Source organism: Spermophilus citellus, assembly GCF_964194105.1.
Source record: "Spermophilus citellus genome assembly, chromosome: 5".
Lineage (NCBI taxonomy): Eukaryota > Metazoa > Chordata > Mammalia > Rodentia > Sciuridae > Spermophilus > Spermophilus citellus.
Window position 1 is genome coordinate 59,397,235 of NC_138186.1, and position 23,880 is coordinate 59,421,114.

The window sequence follows — 23,880 nt, forward strand, 5'->3', positions numbered from 1 at the left end:
CATTATACCATGCCAGCAGGAAAAGAAAATGAAAATCTTGAACTTAGAGAATACTGAGAAGATTTCTATAATCTGCTTATGGGGGAGGCATTGGTATACAATTCCATTTGGGTTAAAACTGAACAAATCCTGGCTGGGATTGTGGCTCAGCAGTAGAGTGCTTGCCTAGCACGTGCAAGGCCCTGGGTTCGATTCTCAGCACTACAAAAACATAAATAAGTAAGGGTATTGTCTACAACTAAAAAAAAAAAATAAATGTTAAAAAAAAAACCTGAACAAATCCACTGTCTAGTTCTATAATGGACCTGGAATATTCAATTTTTGCAGTGCTGAAGATTGAATCCAGGGCCTTGTGCATGCTAGGCAAGTGCTTTACCCCAAACTCCTTGAGTATTTAAAAGAAGGATTAAAGTTTTAATACTTTTCTAGGTACAATGGTGGCTTTTGCAGTTAGCCCAAGAACTTGAAGAAAGACTGACCAAAGACCGAAATGATGTAAGATTTTCTTTCTTTATTCCTGGAATAGGCTTTGGGATTTAAATCAGCTTCTCCTTACCTTTTGGAATAGGAACAAAGTTAGAAAAAAATATCAGCCTAGAAAATTTTAAGAAATCTTTTACCTTCTCTTAACATAGGCCCATAAAACTCAACTTGATCTTGAAAAGCCTAGTTCTGTGAACATAAGACCTAACTCTGCCCTGGTCTCTCTCATTATCATTTGCCTCTATGTTTTTAGATTTTCTTATCAAACTTCTGAAACCCTGAATATAGAATGGACTTTCTTCAGAGTGCATAGTCATTGAGCAGGACTCTGAGAGATTGAACCATAAGTTATTGGACTTGGGAGTAGTGCAGTTTAAACCCAGAATATAAGTCACACATTAGCCATCAGACAATTTCTTTCTTTCTTTGTTTGTATATATGTATGTATGTATGTATGTATTGTATTGTATTGAGGAGTGAACCCAGGGATACTTAACCACTGAGCCACATCCCCAGCCATTTTTATTTTGAGACAGTGCCATGCTCAGTTGCTTAGAGCCTTGCTAAATTGCTGAGGCTGCCTTTGAACTTTCCTCAGATTTCTGAGTTGCTGGGATTATAGGCATGTGCCACCATGCCCGGCTCTTTGCTCCTTTTAAACAGCTCTACTGATATACTTTATGTGCTGTAAAATCCAGCCATTTCAAGTATGTAGTTCAGTCGTTTTAGTATATTCCAGAGTTGTACAGCTATTCCACAATTGATTATAGAATTGTCATTACCCAGAAAGAATTCCTGTATTTATTAATAGTCATTTTTCATTTCTCCCCTACCTAATCTCAGCCCTAGGTAACCACTAGTCTGCATTTTGTTTTTATGGATTTAATATTCTGGAAACTTCATATAAATGGAATCATACAATACATATGATTCTTTTGTGACTGGCTTGAAATCTTTTGTTTTTAATTGGTTCTTTTTAGTTATACATGACAATAGAATCTATTTTGATATATTTATACAAGCATGGAATAAACCTTATTTTAATTAGGATCCCAGTCTTGTGGATGTACATGATGGTGAGATTCATTGTGGTGTATTCATATACGTACATAGGAAAGTTATGTAAGATTCATTCCACTGTCTTTTCTATTCCTATCTCTCTCCCTTTTCTTCATTCTCCTTTGTTTAATCCACTGAATTTCTGTTTTCCTGCTTCCCTGGGTTAGTACCCACATATCAAAGAGGACATTCGACCTTTATTTTTTTGGGAGATTGGTTTATTTCACTTAGCAGGTAGTCTCCAAATCCAACCAATTACCAACAAAATGTCATAGTCATTCTTCTTTATTGCTGAGTAATATTCCTTTGTATATATATATATACCACAATATCTTTATCCATTTATCTGTTGATGGGCATCTAGATTGGTTTCATAGCTTAGTTGTTATGAATTATGCTGCTATAAACATTGATGTGGCTGCATCATTGTAGTATGCTAATTTTAACTCCTTTGGGTATATACTGAGGAGTGGGATAAGTGGGTCAAATGGAGGTTCCATTCCTAGTTTTTTTTTTTTAGTTGTGGATGGACACAATACCTGTATTTTGTTTATTTTTTTACATGGTGCAGGGGATCGAACCCAGTGCCTCACATATGCTAGGCAAGCGCTCTACCACTGAGCCACAACCCCATCCCCTATTCCAAGTTTTTTGAGGAATTTCCATACTGCTTTCCAAAGTGATTGCATTAATTTGCAGTCCCACCAACAATGCATGAGTGTACTCATTTCCCCTCATCCTTGCCAACATTTATTGTTACTTGTATTCTTGATAATTGCCATTCTAGTTGGAGTGAGATGAAATCTCAATGTAGTTTTAATTTGCATTTCTCTACTTGCTAGAGATATTGAACAGTTTTTCATATATTTGTCGATGGCTTCTTTTTGAGAAATGTCTGTTTAATTCCTTTGACCATTTATTGATTGCGTTATTTATTTTTTTTGGTATTAAGCTTTTTGAGTTCTTTTTTTAATATTTTTAAAATTCTCTTTTGTAGTTGTAGATGGACAGAATGCCTTTATTTTATTTGTTTATTTACATGTGGTGCTGAGGATTGAACCCAGCGCCTCATGCATGCTAGGAAAGCACTCTACCACTGAGCTATAGCCCCAGCCCTTGATTCTTTATATATCCTGGAAATTAATGTCCTATCTGAGGTATTGGTGGCAAAGATTTTTCTCTCATTCTCCAGGCTCTCTCTTCACTCTTGATTGTTTCCTTTGCTGTGAAGAATCTTTGATTTGATACTATCCAATTGATTTTTGGATTTTTTATTTTATTCCTTGTGCTTTAGGAGTCTTAGAAGTCATGTTGGAATGTTGGGCCTACATTTTCTTCTAGTAGGTACAGGGTTTCTAATCTAATACCTAGGCCTTAGATCTATTTTGAGTTTTGTGCAAGGTGAGAGATGGGTTAAATTTCATTTTCTACATATGGATTTCCTGCACCATTTGTCGAAAAGGTTCTTTTCTCCAATGTATGTTTTTGGTGACTTTGACTAGTATGAGAAAATTGTATTTATGTGGGTTTGTCTCTGTGTTCTTCTATTCTGTACCATTGGTCTTCATGACTGTTTTGGTGCCAATAACATGCTGTTTTTGTAACTAACTGTAGTATAAGATCTGGTATTGTGATGCCTCTTGCTTCACTATTCTAAGGATTGCTTTGGCTATTCTGGGCCTCTTATTGTTCCAAATGGATTTCATGACTACTTTTTGTATTTCTTTTTTTTTTTTTTAATATTTTTTTAGTTGTAGATGGACACAATACCTTTATTTTATTTGTTTATTTTTATGTGGTACCAGGGATTAAACCCAGTGCCTCACGCATGCTAGGCAAGCCCTTTACCACTGAGCCACAACCCTGGCCCTACTTTTTGTATTTCCATGAAGAACATAACCGGAATTTTAATGGAATTGCATTAAATCTGTATATCGCTTTTGGTAGTATGGCTGTTTTGACCATATTAATTTGCCTACCCATGAACCTGGGAGATCTTCCCATCTTCTTCAGGTTTCTTTTAGTGTTCTATAGAATTTTTTTTGTTTGCTTTGTTTTTTGTTTTTTAGTTGTAGGTGGACACAATGCCTTTATTTTTATTTATTTAATTTTATGTGGTGCTGAGGATCGAACTCAGTGCCTTACCTGTGCTAGGCAAGCACTCTACCACTGAGCCACAACCCTAACCCCTGTTCTATAGTATTCACTGTAGGTCTTTCACCTCTTTTGTTAGATTGATTCCCAAGTGGTATTTTTTGCTTTTGAGGCTATTATAAATGGGATAGTTTTCCTAATTTCTTTTTAAGCTGATTCATCATTGGCGTATAGGAACATGCAATTGATTTATGGGTGTTAATTTTGTTTCCTGCCAGGCATGGTAGTGCACACCTGTAATTCCAGCAGCTTGGGAAGCTGAGATAGGAGGATCTTGAGTTTAAAGCCAGCCTTAGCAAAAAGCGAGACACTAAGCAATTCAGTGAGACCCTGTCTCTAAATAAAATACAAAAAGGGCTGGGGATATCGCTCAGTGGTCAAGTCTCCCCGAGTTCAATCCCTGGTAACTCACCCAACACCAAAAAATTTTTTTTATCCTGCTACTTTGCGGAATTCATTTATGAGTTCTGTAAGTTTTCTGGTGGAGTTTTTTGAGTATTCTAAATATAGGATCATGTCATCAGCAAAGAGAGATAGTTTGAGCTCTTCTTTTCCTATTTGTATCCCTTTAATTTCTTTTGGACTGGCTTGTAATTATTTTTTGGGGGGAGCGGGGGGACGTACCACATCCCCAGCCCTATTTTGTAATTTATTTAGAGACAGGGTCTCATTGAGTTGCTTAGTGCCTTGCTGTTGCTAAAGCTGGCTTTGAACTCAAGATCCTCCTGCCTCCAACTCCTGAGCCGTTGGCATTACAGCATGCGCCATTGTGCCTGGTCTGGACTGGCTTGAAATCTTTTTATTATTATTTTTTTTATAGTTGTAGATAGACAGCATGCCTTTATTTATTTATTTTTTTAATGTGGTGCTAAGGATCGAACCTAGTTCCTCATGCATGCTAGGCAAGAACTGTTCCTCTGAGCTACAGCCCTTTAAATCTTTAACATAATGTTTTCAAAGTTACATATGACAACTGAGATCAAATTCCTCTTTACATTACCTACCAAAAGAACATTCATGACCAATTACAGCTACAAAGGAGCAAACAAGTAGTTTTGGACTATTCTTGACCATTACATTACCTACCTACATTCTTACATCTTTGGTAGGTAATGTAAAGAGGAATTTGATCCCAGCTGTTATTGGGCCTGTGCAACTTTGCCCACTAGGTGTCACTCAGTACTCATCTCTCTATAATCCTCTGGGGCTTTTCTTCCCAATTTCTATCCATTGTGGAGGAGTGGGGGTAGGAAGGTTCCTGAAAATTATACCCAAAAGAATAACTCAAGACATAGAAGATCCTGAACCTCCACTGTTTAAAATATTCCAGTGGCTTCTTTTGCCATCTAAGCTCTATTAAGGATTTATTTATTTAGCCCAAGGAGTCAAACACAGGGCCTTTCACATGCTAAGCAAGTACTCTACCACTACTTCCCCAGCCCTTTTAATTTTTTATTTTGAGACAGAGTCTCACTAAATTGCCTAGGCTGACCTTGAACTTGCAATTCTATTGCCTCAGCCTCCCAAGTAAATTGGGATTACAAGCATGTACCACCATGCCTGGCTAGAATCTTTTTTTTTTTTTTAATCTATAAATATAATGATCTAGTCTCTTGTCTCTCACCTTTTCTTCTCATTCATTCTGCTGTAGTGTCTACTTCACTGGCTTCCTTCCCTTTTATCTAATACACCAGGTAAGATCTCACCGTAACACCTTTGCATTTCCTGTTCCTTTGCCTCAGAGAATCTTTCTTTGCTCATATTGGTTTGTGTGCGTGTGTGTACCAAGGATTGAACCCAGTCCTTTTTAAGACAGGGTCTTGCTAAATTGCTGTGGCTGTGTGTGTGTGTGTGTGTGTGTGTGTGTGTGTGTGTACACATCAGGGATTAACACATTCCTTTTAAATTTTTGAGAAGCTGGCTTTTTTATTATTATTATTTTAATGGTACTGGGGAATTCATGCATGCTAGGCAAGCTCTCTACCACTGAGCCTACATCCCCAGCCTTTTTTATTTTTTTGATATAGGGTCTTACAAAGCTGCTGAAGCTGGCCTCCAACTTGGAATCCTCCTGCCTTGGCTAATACCTATAATCCTAAGTAGCTGGGATTTGAATCCCATCATGCTCAGCTCTCTGTAGTAATTTTTATTTCTTGCCTTCTTTTTTTTTTTAATATTCTTAAGCTTAAGTGGATACAATTTCTTTATTTTACATTTATATGGTGCTGAGATCAAATCCAGTGCCTTGTACATGCTAGGCGAGCACTCTACCACTGAGCCACAACCCCAACCCTGCTTCTTGTTTCTTATATGCAGCTCCTATTACAATGTAAAATCCATGAGGTTCTGGACTTTATTTGTTCTCTCTTGCATCTCCTGGTACTGCCTAGATATAATAGGCACTCAATTATAGTTGTATCTTTTTCATCAACAAGGGTTTATTTGTAATTGCCAATTTATATTCTCTCAAGATATGCAAATCTCATAAATGTATTTTCACCCTGCCACAGGAACATTTCTTCTCACTAGCATATTTTTTTGTACCAGGGATTGAATCCATGGGTGCTTGACCACTGAGTCACATCCCCAGCCCTTTTTATTTTTTGAAACAGGATCTTACTAAGTTGCTTAGGGCTTCACTAAATAGTTGAGGCTGGCCTTGATCGATCTTTCTGCTTCAGCCTCCCAAACCACTGGGATTACAGGCATGCCCCATGTCCAGCTCATCTTTTGATTTTTGCTGGGATCCTTTTCACTTTTTTATATTTCCATGTCTTTACCTTTATTTTGGTTTGATGAACATCAACAGTATTTAGATGTTTAGACTTAACTGAAAAGTAGTAAATGGTCTTGCTCTTTAGAGGTTTTACCATTCTGTGTGGAGGTACCAGTGGAAATTTCAGCTGCTTTCAGCATAAAAGCAACAGGGCAGAAAAAAGACAAAGGACTTGATTGGAAACTAGAACCATTACTCATTCGTGACATCCTGACTTTCAGACAATTACTTTCCTAAACTCTTTTTCAGTAATAAAATAGAATGTAGGGCTGGGGATGTGGCTCAAGCGGTAGCGCGCTCGTCTGGCATGCGTGCGGCCCGGGTTCGATCCTCAGCACCACATACAAACAACGATGTTGTGTCCGCCGATAACTAAAAAATAAATATTGAAAAACATTCTCTCTGTCTCTCTCTCTCCCTCTATCACTCTCTCTTTAAAAAAAAAAAAAAAAAAAAATAGAATGTAATACTGTAGTATTTTGTTATAATCTTGCTTATGCACCTGAAAAAAAAATTCAAGAGAGTTCCATTTTCATTTTTTCTGTCCTGTTCCCATTACTTGTCAAAATATCCTAGATATTTTAATATCCCATCACCCAAATTATGTCTTGTCTGATTACTTCTTACATCCAGAAATAGCACAAACTTTTTTGTGTGTGAAATCATATAATTGGATTTAAAAAAATATTTTTTTTTAGTTGTAAATGGACACAATACCTTTATTTATTTTTATGTGGTGCTGAGACACAACCCAACCATGTGACTGGATTTTTATTCAGAAAACGTGATTGTAATGTATAAATTCTATACTATTAATACAATATATGAAAACAGGGATTGTCTTTGCATCTCTCATAGTACCAAACATGTGTAAAATAGGAACTCTAATGAATATACAAAATGGAATAAAAGAGCCTCATTTTTTGCTTAGTGACAGTTTATTCTTGACTTAGTTGAAACTTTGTTTCTAAACCAGTCTTTTACCCTGGTTCTTTTAATTCCTCCCATGTAGTTCAGTATACAGAATCCAGACGCTCTTGATAACTTTATTTATAGTCCCAAATCTTTTCTACCCACAGAATGACAGGGTGGCCACACAGTTGATTGTAAGCATTCGTGTACAAGGAGACAAACGTCTCAGCAGCCTGCGCCGTTGCTGTGCCCTTACCCACTATGATGCTCACAAGATGAGCCACGATGCTTTTGCTGTCATCAGAAACTGTAATACTTCCGGAATCCAAACTGAGTGGTGAGTTGTGTTTTTTTTTTTTTTTTCTTAAGTCTCTTCTGAGAAAGAGACTTATCCACTTATTCCGTCTTGGCTCTAAAATTAGTGGGCATCCAAACTCATCTGAGGTAGGCTCCTTATGACTCAGATTAGCAACACTTATTAGAATATACTTGGGAACTTCTCTCTCAAGTGCTTGGTTGTCCCATCTTTTTTTTTTGGCGGGGGGTACTGGGGATTGAACTCAGGGGCATTTGACCACCGAACCACCTCCTCAGCCCTATTTTGTATTTTATTTAGAGACAAGGTCTCACTGAGTTGCACAGCACCTTGCTTTTGCTGAGGCTGGCTTTGAACTCGTGATCCTTCTGCCTCAGCTTCTCAAGTCACTGGGATTACAGGCACGTAGCACTGCACCCGGCTGCTTAATTGTTCCATTTTTTTTATATTTATTTTTTAGTTTTAGGTGGACACAATATCTTTATTTTTATGTGGTGCTAAGGAGTTCCTCACGCATGCCAGGAGCACGCTACCACTTGAGCCACATCCCCAGCCCTGACTGTTCCATCTTAAAAACAGCTTTTGTATTTAAGAAAGTGACTTTGGTTTATTATCCCAGTTTAGCTGCAAGCTCCACTGGTGTTATATCAAAGGTCATATTCATAATAAACTTCCTCTGGTCATTAAGTATAGCCAAATAGATGATAATTTTCAGGATTGGAATCCTTATTAAATATAGCCTATTAAATACAGTTAAATTTACTTACAGATGTACACTAAGATAATAAAAAAATAACGTTTATCATTAAGTTATCTAAATATGGGCTAGGGATGTGGCTCAAGCGGTAGCGCGCTCGCCTGGCATGCGTGCGGCCCGGGTTCGATCCTCAGCACCACATACCACCAAAGATGTTGTGTCCGCCGAGAACTAAAAAATAAATATTAAAAATTCTCTCTCTCTCTCTCTTTTAAAAAAAAAGTTATCTAAATATATTGGCACTGCTATTGTATGTATAGATCTATAATTTGTTGGAGGGGTCTCTAAAATTGGAGTTTTTTAAAGGAATAACTGAACAGTTACACAGAACCAAGTGATAATTGTTGTACTACTTTCATATGAAACCTTATTTGAAAGTTGACAAACCATAACATACTCCTCACCAATAATGTGATAATTATTGAATAGGGAGGCATCAACATTATCTGAGATGGTCCCAAAGTATGAAATCTGAAGATAGTGAGATTTCATCATAATAACTTTAAAATAACATTTATTCTTTGCTTCATTGAGGAGCGAATCTGTACATACAACTGTGCCTCATGTTCTGAAATACAGCTCATGAAAATTTTATTAAGGTAATTAGATATAATGAAGAGCTTTATGACAGGAATTTCCTGAAATGTTTGAGACTGGGATTGGTAACCAAAAGCAGTTGTAGAATTTCATTCTGGAAAGTCTGTCTGGGTTAAGAAATGCCCTATTTAGGGGCTGGGGTTGTGGCTCAGTGGTAGAGTGCTTGCCTAGCATGTGTGAGGCCCTGGGTTCAATTCTTAGCACTGCATATAATATAATATTATATATATATATATATATATATATATATATATATATATATATATATATATATAATTTAAAAATAGAAGAATGGGCATGATTTTAATCCCAGTTACTTGGGAGGCTGAGGCAGGAGGATTACAAATTCAAGGCTAGCCTCAGCAATTTAGTAAGAACCTGCCTCAAAATTTAATTTTTAGGGGCTGGGATGGTGGCTCAGCAGTAGAGCGCTCGCCTAGCATGTCCGAGGTCCTGGGTTCAATCCTCAGCACCACATTAAAAAAAAAATAAGATATTGTGTCCAACTACAACTAAAAAATAAATATTTTTTTAAAAAATTTAATTTTGGGCTGGGGTTGTGCCTCAGTGGTAGTGCGCTTACCTGGCATGCATGAGGCACTGGGTTCGATTCTCGGCACCACATACAAATAAATAAAATAAAGGTCCATCACCAACTTAAAAAAAAACAAAGTTTTTAAAAAGGACCTGGATGCTGGATATAGTGGCATGTAGCTAGGGAGCCTGAGGCAGGGGGATCACTAATTCAAAGCTGGCTTCAAAGATTTAACAAGGCCTTAAGCAACTTGGTGAGATCCTGTCTCAAAACATAAAGGGCTGAGGGTATTGCTCAATGGTTAAGCACCCCTGGGTTCAATCCTTGGTATCCACCTCCCCAAAAAAAGACTGGGGATGTAGTTTAGTGGTAAAGTATTGTGGTTCAATCCCCAATACCCCAAAATGAATGAATTAATAAATTAAAAACATGAGAATGTCTACAAAGCTTACTTTTCAAGTGTTTCTAGTCTGAATATTCTAAAGCATTTCATTTGTTATTCTGAATAAAATTGCTTGCCCCAACCCTGAATTATAGCAACTTTTGCAGGTGTCTTATAAAATAATAATACCTAGCTGCTTCCTAAGGTGGTCCCAGACAAGCAATATCAGCATCAGCTAGGAAACTAGTTGAAATTAGCAGAAATTCTCTGTTCATCCCAGGTACTATGTTAATACAATATATAATAAAGTTTGAGAAACACTCAACATTAAGGAATAACTTCCTCTTGTGGCAGAACTAGAATACCAGTCCCTTATGAATTGAATCTATATAAGCTCTGAAAATAGTGACCTGTCGTTAATCTCCTTATTCTTTTCCTTTGTATACAGGTCCCCTCCACTCACAATGCTTTTCCTCTGTGCTACCAAATTCTCTGCCTCTACATCTTCATCTTGCACAGACATCACCATGTTCTTGAGCGGCAACTCAAGCTCTCTGCCAAAGATGCCAGTTACCAGCTCAGAAGCTAAGACCCAGGGAAGTGGCCCAGCAATGACAGCCACTAAGAAAGCAACCACCTCTCTGGAGTCATTCTTCCAAAAAGCTGCAGAAAAGCAGAAAGTCAAAGAAGCTTCATTTTCATCTTTTAGTGCTACTACTCAGGCCCCCATGAGCAATTCACCATCCAAGCCCTCATTTTTTCAAACGCATCATACTACAGGAACAGAGTCCTTCTTCAAGCAGAAAAGTTTGCTTCTAGAGCAGAAACAGCATATTAATTCTTCAGTTTCTTCCCCTCCACAAAACCTTCAGTCCAACTTTAAAGGGTTAACAAATCATTTCCCAGCAGAATATTCAGATGTTGTCCCTGTTTGTAAAGGAGCATTGAAGCTAGACTCCTCCAAAGAAGTTTCTACAGAGATTGATTTAGCCCAGAACAGCTCAAATATCCTTACATTTTTAGCTTCCAAGTCTGTGGAGATGGCCCCAAAGGTAGCTACCACCCCTAGTCTTCTAGCTGCTGAGGACCAAGTGCCCTGTGAGAAGTGTGGCTCCCTGATATTAGTATGGGAGATGCCAGAACATATGGACTATCATTTTGCAGTGGAGTTGCAGAAATCATTTTTGCAGCCCCATTCCTCAAAACCCCAAGTTGTTTCTGCTATGACTCAAGGCAAAAGAAATTCCAAGAGCCCTTTGTCCTCCAGTAATAAACGCCCCAGGCCTGAGGGCATGCAGACATTGGAATCATTTTTTAAGCCATTAACACATTAGTGCTGCCCCTCAGGCTTGCTGAAGGAATTTAATATTTTATCCACTGCCTGAAAGGTGCAAGTAAGGAAATCCATAACAATGAAATTTTTAGTTTAAAAAATAATTATGTGGGGCTGGGGATGTGGCTCAAGCGGTAGCGCGCTCGCCTGGCATGCATGCGGCCCGGGTTCGATCCTCAGCACCACATACCAACAAAAGATGTTGTGTCCGCCGAGAACTAAAAAATAAATATTAAAAATTCTCTCTCTCTCTCCTCTCTCACTCTCTCTTTAAAAAAAAAAATAATATTATGTTAGGTACTGGGTTGAGGTCCTATCTCTTCTCATGGGATTTTAAATCCCATTGCTGATAGAACTGTAAACATCCTAACTAGGGAGGCTGAGAAAGGAGGATTACCAATTTGAGGTGAGCCTCAGCAATTTAGCAAGACCCTGTCTCTTTAAAAAAATAAAAAGTGTGTGGGGGGAGGCCGGGGGATGTTGTAGATCAATGGTAAATAGCCCCTGGTTAAGTTCTCAGTCTCCCCTATCCCCACCAAATTGTAAAAAATTCATCCTTTTTGTTTTTAAGGTGTCACACAGCAAAAAGTGTGTGGGCTTGGAACCTATGAGACCTGATCCCAAACTTCCCTCTGCCTCAATTTCTGAGTATAGCTTTAAGCAAGTTACTTCAGTTCCTCAACTGAAAAACTGAGATAATTACCTTAGAGATTATTGAAGATTTATTTAAAAGATGTTTTAAAGTACCTAATTTAAAAGTGGCACAGAAGGCAGTGTTCCACCTGTAATGGCAGCTACTGGGGAGGCTAAGGCAGGATGATCATAAGCTCAAGACCAGCCTCAGCAATTTAGCAAGACACTGTTGCAAAAAATAAAAGAGGTAGGGGATATAATCCCGAGTTCTATTCCTGGTACCACAAACACACACACACACACAGGCTTAAAAAGAAACTGAGTAAAAATGGTTAAAAAAAACTGGCCTTAATCCCAGTGATTCAGGAGGCTAGAGCAGAGCAGGAGGATCACAAATTCAAAGTCAGCCTTAGCAAATTTAGTGAGACCCTTTCTCAAAAAATGCTATAATCCCAGGGGCTCAAGGCTGAGACAGGACTGGAAGTTCAAAGTGAGTCTAAGCAACTTAGCCAGTACCAGAAGTTAAAAAAAAAAAAAGCGGGGTGGGGGGGGTGGGAGATTGGGGCTGAGGATGTGACTTAGTGGTTAAGTGTCCCTGGGCTCAATCCCTAAACCAATCCAAAATCTTCCTACCTTTGCAACAGTTCAGACAATGCCTGAGGGCTTGAAACCCTGAAAGTGGTAACTAGTTTAGGGAGGACTCTTCATATAAAAGCTGCTAGATTACTACCTAATTTCATACAAGTAAAGCTATTAGCCTATTTTAGCTACTGGCCCTTATACCTCTACATTTTATTCTAACGTAGAATGAGATTGCTCCTGTGCTATTTCAGAAAGCCTGTTTGGACAAGTCACAATCAAGACAAGATCATCTCTAGAACCTTGCTATTCCCCAAGAACAGCATCACCAAGAAACAATCAAGACCTATATATTAAGACCTCCCAATGTGTGTCATTTTAGAAATGCTGATCTAGAAAATACTAGAGAATATTTCCTTAACACTGAGTGCAAATTTAAGAGGTAAATGCTTGCTTGGGATTTTAGGGTCACTAGTATGTTGATCTCTTCTTATTGAAGTATAAGTGTTTAGGGCTATTATTATAGCTTTTGAACTTGTCCATGCTTATAGTATTGGGGATGGGGTGCTATGGGTCCATCCAGGGCCTTCAACATACCAGACAAGCACTCTTTCTCTGAGCCACATCCCAGTTCTTTGAGTTTCTCTGATAACAGAAATCTTGAATTATACATGGAACCAACTGAAAATGATGTGGTAGGTTACGTGGGCATGGGGACTGAATCTAGGGGGTGCACCTACCACTGAGCTACATCCACAGCCCCTTTTTTTTAGACAAGGTCTAAGTTGCCCTGGGTTGGCCTTGAACGTGTCTCAGCCTGCCTCAGCCTCTCAACCTGCCTTAGCCTCTGGAGTCACTGGTGCCATAGCTTACCAAGTACTAAATATTTGTATATACAAATCATCTTATACTTTTTAACTTATTTTTTTTAATTAGGAGACTTGTATTTAATTTGTTTGAAAACCACAAGATCTAGCAAGAAACTGTTTTTTCCTTTTCTAAGGGAACTCGCAGTAATTCACTGGGTACATTGCTTTTTCTCTACTAGATTTGTAGTTTATTAAAGGCAGGAATTCTTCACAGTGCCTTGCACATAACAAGTGCTTAATATTCCTTGGTTGAATATATGTTGTGAGAAACTTTAGATCTGACTACCAGAACTGGGACAATAAAAAGTTACAAACTCCTTCAGGATCTACCTTATACACTTTATCCCCCTAAATGTTCCATTAACATAGCAGAGTGGCTCACTAGTTCCTGGAGATGGATACTAAGTACTGAGACATGATTTTCCAACATTTCCCTTCTTAATCTAGAAAAGATAAGTAAAAACAAGGTGAAGCTTCTTTTTTGCTGTTCAATAGATCAAACTGAATAAACTTTTGTACAGAAATGTAATGTGGTAGAAACTTAGGTTTCATTGAACTTCTACAGGCCCAAGCTAGTGTGTAGGGTAGGGGAGGGTGGCTAGTAGATGACCAATAGTAATACTTGCAGCACAACTTGTGTTTTCTTGGAAATCCTAGCCCTAACCCAGTTTGAGTTGTGAAGGGGAGAGCAGACAGGCATGCAAAGGTCAGTGCTAGGGGGAGAGCTATATTAAGTTTTGCTGCATATATCCTTTCCTTCCTCACTATCAGCAAATGTGCAAAAAGAAGTAAACACTCTTAGCTCCTGATATGGAAGGAAGTTCTTTAACCACAGCCTCTTAGTAACAAGTTAAAAGTATTTTAAGCAGCAGCTGACCCTGAGTGGTAGCTATTTAATACTCTAGAAGCGGAATGCCACATAGGACCTTGGGCCACATGTATCATTATATTTCTTTGCCAGGGTTAGTGCCCAAATGTAGTCCCTGTTTTCTGCAGTTTATTTTAGCCTTAGGCCCTGTTTCTTTACCCACAACATGAAAATATAGAAATAGGAAGAGGGAGTGAGGTTTGGCAGTGAGGTTTGGCCAGGTGGCTCCCAACAGCTCTAAGAATCTAGTTTAGGCTCTACAAACCTGAAAAGTGTGCCTAATTACTTGCCAGGCACGGAGGTGCATGCCTATAATCCCAGCAACTTGAGAACTGAGGCAGGAGGATCATAATTTAGGCCAGCCTCAGCAATTCAGACCCTGTTTCAAAATAAGAAGGGCTAGGGGGCTGGGGATATAGCTCAGTTGGCAGAGTGCTTACCTCGCATGCACAAGGCCCTGGGTTCAATTCCCAGCACCACACACACACACACACACACACACACACACACAAAGAAGGGTTAGGGATGTTGCTCAGTGGTCAAGCACCTCTGGCTTCAATCCCCAATACTACCAAAAAAAAAAAAAATAATTTTTTTTTAACCAGCTGGCATTCTAATCTCCAAATCTGATTATATCTGTCCTTACCACTGAGCTGCTAACAAGTATTAAAGTCTTCAAATATAGTATAGCTGCCTATTTGAGCTGAAAAGCTGTTTAGCTTTGCTTACTCAAAGAACTATGAAAAGCAGGAGAGAACATGGACCCAATGTGTGGGAGAAGACTGGACACTGTGGCACATGCCTGTAATCTCAGTGGCTTGAGAGGCTGAGGCAAGAGAATTGAGTTTAAAGCCAGCCTCAGTAACTTATTGAGGCCCTGTCTCTTAAATATAAAATAGGGCTGGGGATTGTGGCTCAGTGGTTAAGCGCCCCTGAGTTCAATCCCTGGTACAAAAAAAAAAAAAGACACCAATATGTGAGAGAGAGGAAAAGAATGACAAATGAGATATAGGATGAATCTTTTCCCCATTCAGGGCTCAGCAATGATAGGGTTTTACTTGTCTCTAATCCTAGAGAGGAAGCTAACTCTGTAAGCTGAACCTGTGTCTTAAGCATAAGTACAGTATACTCAATAAAACATTTTTTATTCTGTACAATATATATGTGTACTTAAATATATATATATATATATATATATATACATATATATATATGCAGAGAAACTTCAATCAACAAATCCCTGAGTCCATGGGAACCCAGGACACTAATAAATGGAAAGGAGGGAGTCCATGCCTAAAGAGTAGGAAATATGGCAACATTTTTCCCTTTCCTCCTGGTTCCCTGCGATAGAGGGAAGGGTATGGTCACTACAAATTACTGAAATGAGAAAGTTTATATGGGAGCAAGAAGTGGGGGTGAGGATGGTAGGATGTGGAACTGTGGGTCAGGTCCCCCAGCCACCAGTCTGGGGGGGGAAAAACCACTATTTGATGAAAGTCAGATGATTGCAGAGAAAAGGACAAGACTGACATGCAGCTGGCCTCTGGTATGCCAAGTCTTAGCTTGGCAGCCCCACGCCTAGACCAGCATAATAAATAGCACCTGTGGGGCTTATGAGAGGAGCTGCGGAAATGGCCCTTGTGGGAAGAAAGGAAAGGAGACAAAGCTCAGGAACAGGCCTTGGGTCTCAGTACAGAGTGGGAGCACTGCCATTTGCTATTCCTGTGCCATTTCTTCAGACCCTGGGCCACCAGATGGCCAAGAGCAATGTCTTTTGTCCACAGTCAGGTAGAGATGGGCAACTTACGTGGCCTTGAGAACGAGGTATAGAAAAAGGAGTGCTTTTGAGGACCACCCCAGTTGTGACAATTCCTGAAGTGCAGGGATCATACTGGTGAGTCACAACCAGTCCTGGGAGTGGGGCCAAGGTGGCTGTAGTCAGCTCCCTCCAGTAGACAGGCCAAGGAGTTGCCAGGGTTGAGCCAACCATGTGGGCACACAGCTGCTGAACACTGCCCTGATTTCTGTCTTCTCCCTCAGGACTGCCCCTCCCTGGCCAACCAGGCTTGACACCTCTCCAAAGGTGGCAGGAAGCAAATGGCAGAGAGCACCCTCTCTCCCTAGCCTATTAACACACAAAGCTGCCAACAGGGGGCAGCAAGGCCAGAAGTCACCTTATATATTGTAGGGGCAGCAATAGAGCTGTCACTGCCTGGAGGATTCAGAAACCCATGTTGGCCTGGGCTTCTCCTGCTGTAATGGCTTGCACATCAGTGACATGGCCGATGCCCTTGGTGACACCCTCCCGGAACAGCAGTTTGGCGCCCACCTTCAGGTACTCTGGGTGTTTCAGGAAGCGGAAACGTACAACTGCCTTCTCCCCTGTCCGCAGCTTGTCCTGCAGCAGATAAGCAGTCACTGCCCTGGCCAGTGCCTCCCATCCCATTCTCTACTAGCATTGGCTCTCCACCCTCAGGACCTCGGGGTGGGCTGCTTCCCACCCTAAGTAAGGCTTTTTTGTTCCCTTCATGGGATCAGGGAGCTCTGCCAAGTCTGAGATTGGGCCTCCCTCCCTTCTGGAGGGAAAATTCTTGACTTTTCCCTGGAGAAAGGGAGGCATGACTGGGTCCCTCTCACCTTGGCATGGATCTTTTCCACCACTGCTGTCTGACGTACGTTGCCCACATGTACTGTCACTTGGAATCCTCGTCGGAAGGTGGTGGCATGGAACAGTAGGACTATCTCTGCCTCGAACACTGAGCAGATGGTGGGATTCATCTCGGGGCTCACCATCACCATGCCCTGGGGAGGCACAGTCCCCAGGCCCAGGAAGGGCAGATCTAGCATTAGACTCACCCTTTCCAGCCCTCCCAACCTCTTTACAGCTCCTGAATTTCCTTTTCTTTTACATGACTCCAACCACTTAGACCTCACAAGATAATATTTCAAATTCTCCTTTTGGTAGGTACTCTTATTTACCTCTAACCCTTCAAAGCTTTGTATGTTTAGTGTCCTAGACATTCACTTTGCACAGTGATTCAACTTAGTGATCTGCTCTTCATAAGGATTCTAAGCCATTTTCATACAGTCTGTATAATAAACAGACCTTAAGCTTCTTGGGTTAAGAGACCATGTTTCCTTTGCGTTTCTCTGAAGCACTCTAGAAGGGAACTCCTTACTCATTAGCCAGACCAAGGCACTTCTCTGTGCACTCCCTCTCCATCCCACTCACACACCTCACCTTGCGAAGCAGTGCACGGTCAAAGTCCCCAAGGGCCAATGTAGCAGCCTGCCCAGCTCGCAGCACACGACAGGCAGAGCGGTTGCGCTGGATGCTGCACACTCTCAGCTCCAGGAAGCAGCCATCATCTGTGGGGCCAACCACCAGCTGGTCCCCTTCACGGCAAATCCCACTGCAGCCCAGAGGGAAGGTGGCACAGTGTCAGCGTAGGTCTCTTACTTCTCTGCTAGAGACACCCAGAGCAATTTTTCCCTTCTGGGATTGAGTCTCTCAAGTAAGGGGAAGGAAATCCTAATTTCAGATTTGGAGATAGGAGCAATGACTTCCTTGCCTGGTCCTTAGTTCAGACAATGAAGGCTAATGCCAGAAAAGGTCAGCAGTGACATCTGGCAGAGAGGTACCTGCTGGGTTGGTAACACTGAACACCTGATCCCTGAAAGAGGAAATTATTCTCTTGGGTTTCACCCTCTGCTTTGCAAAGAGTCATTTTCTCATTTCATACTTTTGAGATGAGATCAGTTGAATACAGTCTAGATTTCTTCCTGGGGCCCATGACACATCTCACTCAGGGGTCTGGAGATTCCCAGCATGCAGCAATAAGCCAATAGACTAGCTCCTGCCAGTACTTCTGAGAGTGAAAGCCTAATTTGCAAACAAGCATATCTTGTAGATGGGCTCTGTTCAACTCTAGGATCTCCTCCTTTGGGCCGGGATGTCTCTGAGTACAGGGGCATGTGAGCTGAGTGGGGTGGGTAGCAAACAAGGCAATTCACCTGGAAAGTGTCCCTCCAACAACAGTCCCCACCTCTGGCACTGTGTAGATTTCATCCACCTGGAGCCAAAGAAAACTATCAATGTCCTCCTAAGTAGGGCTAGCAGGTCCAGCTTCTCTGAATAGGCTCTGGGACTGGTCTGAACTGGCCCCTTCCCCCTAACCCCTTCTACCTGTTTATTTGGCCAACTACCTGAAATTCCGTCAACTGCTGCATAAGCTCCTCCTGTTCTTTGCTGTTGGTCAGGGGAGGCAGGATATTCAGGAAGACTTTAAGGAGATCCAGACTCTCTCCAGACACGCTGGACAGTGTGAAGATAGGGGTGACACTATGGAGAAAGGGATGGAATGGGAAGACAAGGGAAGACCAGAAGGCAGAGGCCAGGGGCCCACACATTGAAAGGTGAGCTTTTGTCTGGACAGCTGAGGGGCCCTCTCTTCTGGCTGTGAGCAAGCCAGGGAATATGACATGTGAAGCCCAGCCCCCGGCTCAAGGGAGACAGTAAATGTCTATAGAATTCTAGGCATCAGTGAGACTCCATGTTGGCATAGTGGAAGGGCCAATCCCGTTAAAAAGACTTCCTCCCACAGTCCCAAATTGAAAAAGTCATAGAACTGAGCAAGAATCCATCTGGCTCTGGAGATAAGATAAGTTCCTGGGCCCTAAAGCATTCTTTCCCATGAATCAGGGCTTTAAGATGAGGCAGGCTTACTTGGGTGACTGGGCAAACTGCTGAGCAGCAGTGACAGCATCATCCTCAGAGGTAACCAGCATGGGGACCTTGTGGCAGCCGGGCTGCTTGAGGACCCGCTCTAGCTGGCGTACTGTCCTCTCCACTGTAGTTTTGGCACATAGGTCCACTTTGCTGACCACGATGAAGAAGGGCACTTTCAGGGCCAGGGCCAGTCCCAGATGTTCCCTTGTGGTGCCAGCTGTCTCAAAGAAGGCAGGCAGGAGGATAGAAGAATGAGAGTATAGGAAGAAGGTGAGGGAAGAGAAGAATCAGTGCTGGCTCCCAAAGTGGGAAAGTCAGCACCCCCTTTTCCTGCCCAAGACCTCTTACCAATGCCAGTATTGGCACTGACGAGGAGCAGGGCACAGTCAGGGCAGTAGGAGGTGAGGCCAAAGATGGTGGTGTGCAGATACTTGTGGTGGCCTGCCAGGTCGATGAAGGTGATCATCTTGGAGCTGCTCTCACAGATCTCTTCTGCGGTCCGTGAGTCGCTGTAATTCACCACCTAGTCCAGGGCCCAGGGCTCTCAGTGCCCCCTGTGAGCCTCCCCAGCCCTTTAAGAGTTGCCAGGACCTAAACCAGGATTAAGGTGGCCCTGCCTCTTAATCCTGAGCCCCATTTTCTAATTAGTTCAGCTGATTCCCCATTTGTTTTCTAAGAGAAAAACTTGTTCAGTGCCCTCAGGGCCTTCATCTATACTATTACAAAGTCTCCACACTCAGCCCCCAACCTCTGTCCTTCACCTCTGCCATCCCATCTCAGAGTCTGGCCCCACTGGGTCCCGTTGATCCCATGCACCTCTCCCTTGCTGTTAAAGCCCAGGATCTCGAAGCTGATACTGGAGGTTCGGCCAGACTGAATCTCATGCAGGTGTCGGAAAAGGTTGAGCCGGGCCCGGCCCCGCCCGTTGTCCAGCTCTCCCTGGGTCAGGACTCCAAGCAGGGTTGACTTCCCTGAGTCCACATTCCCCAGGACAGCCACACGGAGGTCTAGGAACTGTGGACAAATTGTATTAGGTAAGGGCTCCAATCCCTTTCTTACTGAAGCCTAAGTCAAGGGTGGTGATGCTCCTGTGGAGCAACAGAATGATCTGGATGCCAGGATCCCAGGCCAGGAAAAGCCTGCCACCACAGGGCTCTCCCAGGGAGTATGGGCATGGGGGCACGAAGGACACAGGCTCACCTGTTGGTTGTCAGGAACCTTTCGTACCAGCACCTCAGTGATCTTCCGGGGCATGTCACTATCATAATCCACTTCTCGCTCCCGGAGAACAGTGATATCTGCTCCAACCCTGTCACAGCAATGCCACAGCTGCCATACTTCACAGATACTCCCTGCATACTAGCCTGGCTCTAGACCAACAACCTTCCTACACCCCCCGCCACACACACACAGAGCTCCTAATACCTTATTGTACTTTCTACCACCCTCCAATCTATCCTGTATTCATGGCTCTTCTAAAACAACCAAGTAAACATCTTAAATCAAGGAGCAAAAAAGCCCTTTGTCAAGAGACCACTGTAGAAGGAAAGCCCATCTTGGCCCCTGAGGTCCTGGGTAACTGCCTATGTGTGGGTCCTCCCCAGAGTTAGGTAAAGGAGAACTGAGGAAGAGGGGGAAGCATACTTCTCTGCCATCCGGTGCAGGGTCTTGAGGGAGGCCCGCATCTCCTCCTCAGCCAGCCCCACCAGCAGCCCATTGTCCTCAACCCCAATCTGGTAGACAGCCTCACCACGTCCCTCCTGGAGACGCCACTTCATTTGTGTCACCAGATGCTCAAAGCGGTACTGGGATGGATTCACCAGCTTCAGCTAAGGGGCAGATGGGATATCATGAGAAGGTAAAAATCAGAGGTGTTCCTCATAAACCCCATGGTACCCACCTGTCCTGCCCCAAGGACTAGGACCTTCCCTTCCCACCTAAACCTCTTTCCCTTGGTACTTAACAGTGAGTCTCCCTTCAACAGAAATGAGGTAGACACTTTACCCGAACCACATTGCTAAATTGCTAAAGAACACAAGTTGGAAGGATCTCAGATTTCAATGACAAGGGCAACCTACCCCACCCTCTGCTCCTCCCCAGCCTAAGACTCACTTTATATTCGATGTTTCCATCTTCAGCCTGAAAAGAAGCAGGGAGCAGTTACCATACGCTGTCCAGAATGAATTCCCACTTTTCCCTCCATTCTCTCTAGGCCCAGGCAGAGAGAGCAGGAAGCCCCAGCAGCATCTGCTTAGGCAAGGACCTGAGAAAGTCAGTGGCAGACAACTCCTCAACCCAACCCCAAGTGACCCCTCTGAAGGAAAAGCCTATTAAGGACACAGCAAATCATCCATTTAAGCAAAGAACAAAATTCTGGAGTCCTTTCCTCTTTCACTCACTGGCATGATGCTCTTCTTGGATGCAAGGTCAACCCATATTTCTCCCCAGGACATAAAACTACTACTTCCTGTTCTCTAGGTTTTCTCTGTGTACAGGGTGCTGCTGCTTCTTTTTTCCTCAAGGCTGAGGATTGAACCCAGGGGTACTCTACCACTGAGCCACATCCTCAGTATTTTTTTTCTTTATTTTTAAGACAGGGCCTTGCTAAGATGCCAAGGTTGGCCTTAAACTTGAAATTTTCCTGCCTTGGCCTCCTGAAGCTTGGATTACAGGTATGCACCACCATGCCTGGCTTGTTAAAGCCTTTCTTTGCCACTGATCTGGGAGACACCATTTCCTTCCTGCCCTCCCTCTCAGCTGATGTTACCAAGTGTAAGAAGCTGCAAGAGGTTCTGGACCAGGGCCAAAGGGTGAGCTCATCACTGGTCACTACAAGTGGAATAAGAAAGAAAGCCCCAGGTATGAGAGGTGCAGAACTCCAAACATGGGGTTAAGACAAACAAAAGAACTTAGAAAATGTAATAAAGGGGACAGGCTCCATAAACTTGACTCCCTATGGCTCTTGCCTCCTGTCCTCTAATCCTCATGCCTCAGTTGAGGTGAAATCCCGAATATCCCCTCTTCCAGGTGGTAGCACAGCACAGAAGCATCCTTTTGCCTGAGGCTTCTCTTCTCCAATGCAAAAGGTTATGGATTTTGCCTGTTCTGTCATTCTCAATTTCTACACTCCTCCTCTTTCCTTTCTGTATCATTCCATCCCTTCAAGGCCCTAATAGGTGGTCTTCACCTATAATTTCCATCCCATGGAATATAAGGGAGATTTTCCCCATCAACAAAGATCTTCCAGAAATCTTTTTATCATTTTGCTAGAGATGGAGAATTAGGAAGGCTGGCATCAGAAATGTGGCATAAAGATAACAATCTAGACCAGTGGTTCTCAAAGTGTGTTCCCAGGTCCAGACGCATTAGCATCACAAGGGAACTGGTAAGAAGTACAAATTCTCAGGTCCATCCCTCACCTATTGAGTCAGAAATTCTAGGAGTGGAGCCAGCAATCCTGGTGACTCTGGTGCACTAAAGTGTGGTAACCACTGATTTAGGCTTTTTTCCCTGGGTCCTCCTATCTTGAGAGGTAGGAACAAAGTAGTCACTTTCTGACATAAGAACAGATGGTGCCTGTGTGTGGAGGTTCTTCCCTGTCCCCACCCTGTCATAGGACAGGCAAAGGGCAGAGGACGAAGTCTAACCGTTGTCTGGTTTTATGTGTATGTATACTGAGGGATACAGAGGGAACGTATTGCTCTTTTCCAGTCTACTCCATTCCTCCCTGAGCAACAAGTTTAGAAAAAGTAGTGGTTATTCTGCCTACCTCCTCGTTCCAGTTGCAGCACAGGCAAGCGGGTGGGAACGTTCTACCCTCCTCTTCCCAGGGGGATGGGATCCCCTTTCCCCATTTCTTCTTCTGGGGTAATCGAGGTAAGCACTCTCCCGGAGGGGATGTGAAGTCTCTAACATCCTTCCTGGGGTCCCGGGACCGGAAGGAGCGGTTCTTTTTCCCTACCCCTCCTCTCTGGGGTCTTGACACCGGAAGGGGGGCCAATTCTCTGTCCCGCCTCCCTAGAGTCCCGAGACGGGAGGAGTAGTTTCCTCTCGCCCAGTCACTTCTTAGGGGCTCACCTCAGGGGGCAGGTACGGGGGGTTGTTGGCTTTGCTCCCTCTGTTTCTTCCGTTCTTCTTCTTACCCTTCGGGCCCCCGCAGCCGCTGCTGCCGCCGGCCCCCCTAGCCTTGAGAGTTCCGCCCATAGCCGGGCCCCCTCCGGGCCGGCAGCAGCCGCCGAATAACTCAGATACCCGCGAGTCCATTCGCCGCTGCCGCCAGCCCCTCGCCCGACCCCTCCCCCCTGCCACCACCACCGCCGCCGCCGCCGCCCCTACTGCCACCGCCGCGTCGGCCAGCCAGAGGAAAGCGGGGTGGGGCGCTGTGCAGGCCACGCCCCCACCTCCCCTGGCCTCCAGGTCGCGTCAGAAACAGCCGCGGGGCACCACGGGATATCGAGTCCACGGGCCTTGGACCTCTCTTAAAAGAGCGCGCCGCCGCCCTACAGCTTCCAGGAGGCATCGCGGCGCAAGGAGCCACAGGTGGCTTCGGGGCGTGGACAAGGAGCGCGCCTTTGCGCGCAAAGGCCGAAGGGAGTTGTAGTCCGGTTCCCAGTGCCCGCGCTCAGAGCGGTCTTTTTCTTGGGCTTAGGGCGCGGGCAGTTGAAAGCCCCTAGGCCTGAGGATCGGGGCGGTCACCGGCAGCGAAGGGCTTACATCAGAATCGAGCTTTGTGGTTATGACCTCTTACTGCGGATGCCAGACAACAGGTTTTGGACCTAGAGAGCGGCAGAATTCCGGGAGACTGGTCCCTCCAGCCTGCCAGGTCCACCTCTGCTTGTTTTCTTTCCCGATGGCCGGCGTGCTGTCGGGGTGAGTCAGGGCGAACGCCAGGGCGGAGG

General features: G+C 43.3%; 2 protein-coding genes across 7 annotated transcripts in view; one reads left to right on the forward strand and one right to left on the reverse strand.

Moving 5' to 3' along the window:
* POLH (DNA polymerase eta) overlaps positions 1–11,408 on the forward strand; it is a gene marked incomplete at its 3' end in the record, with an annotated part of 32,798 nt that extends 21,390 nt beyond the window's left edge. For 3 of the 5 annotated variants that reach the window (XM_081295292.1, XM_081295291.1, XM_081295290.1), the window contains 3 exons: positions 430–495; positions 7,552–7,721; positions 10,420–11,408. In XM_081295292.1, coding sequence (XP_081151418.1) covers positions 430–495; positions 7,552–7,721; positions 10,420–11,305 — 1,122 coding nt within the window. Of the gene's footprint in view, positions 1–429; positions 496–5,347; positions 5,391–7,551; positions 7,722–10,419 lie in introns of those variants that run through there. The other 2 variants (XM_081295294.1, XM_081295293.1) reach the window with 2 other exon arrangements.
* On the reverse strand, positions 10,501–23,329 carry GTPBP2 (GTP binding protein 2). 2 transcript variants are annotated; one of them, XM_081295297.1, is made up of 12 exons: positions 23,060–23,329; positions 21,095–21,121; positions 20,627–20,811; positions 20,183–20,291; positions 19,799–19,996; positions 19,331–19,505; positions 18,980–19,199; positions 18,460–18,595; positions 18,268–18,326; positions 17,495–17,666; positions 16,891–17,055; positions 10,501–10,634 (listed from the first exon to the last, which is right to left on the reverse strand). In XM_081295297.1, the coding sequence occupies exons 1-12, from the start codon at positions 23,243–23,245 to the stop codon at positions 10,593–10,595; spliced, it is 1,674 nt and encodes a 557-aa protein (XP_081151423.1). In that variant the 5' UTR covers positions 23,246–23,329; the 3' UTR covers positions 10,501–10,592. The 2 variants fall into 2 exon arrangements, with proteins under 2 accessions (XP_081151423.1, XP_081151422.1); XM_081295296.1 differs by lacking the exon at positions 10,501–10,634 and adding an exon at positions 15,127–16,651.
* Positions 23,330–23,880: the final 551 nt, after the last annotated feature.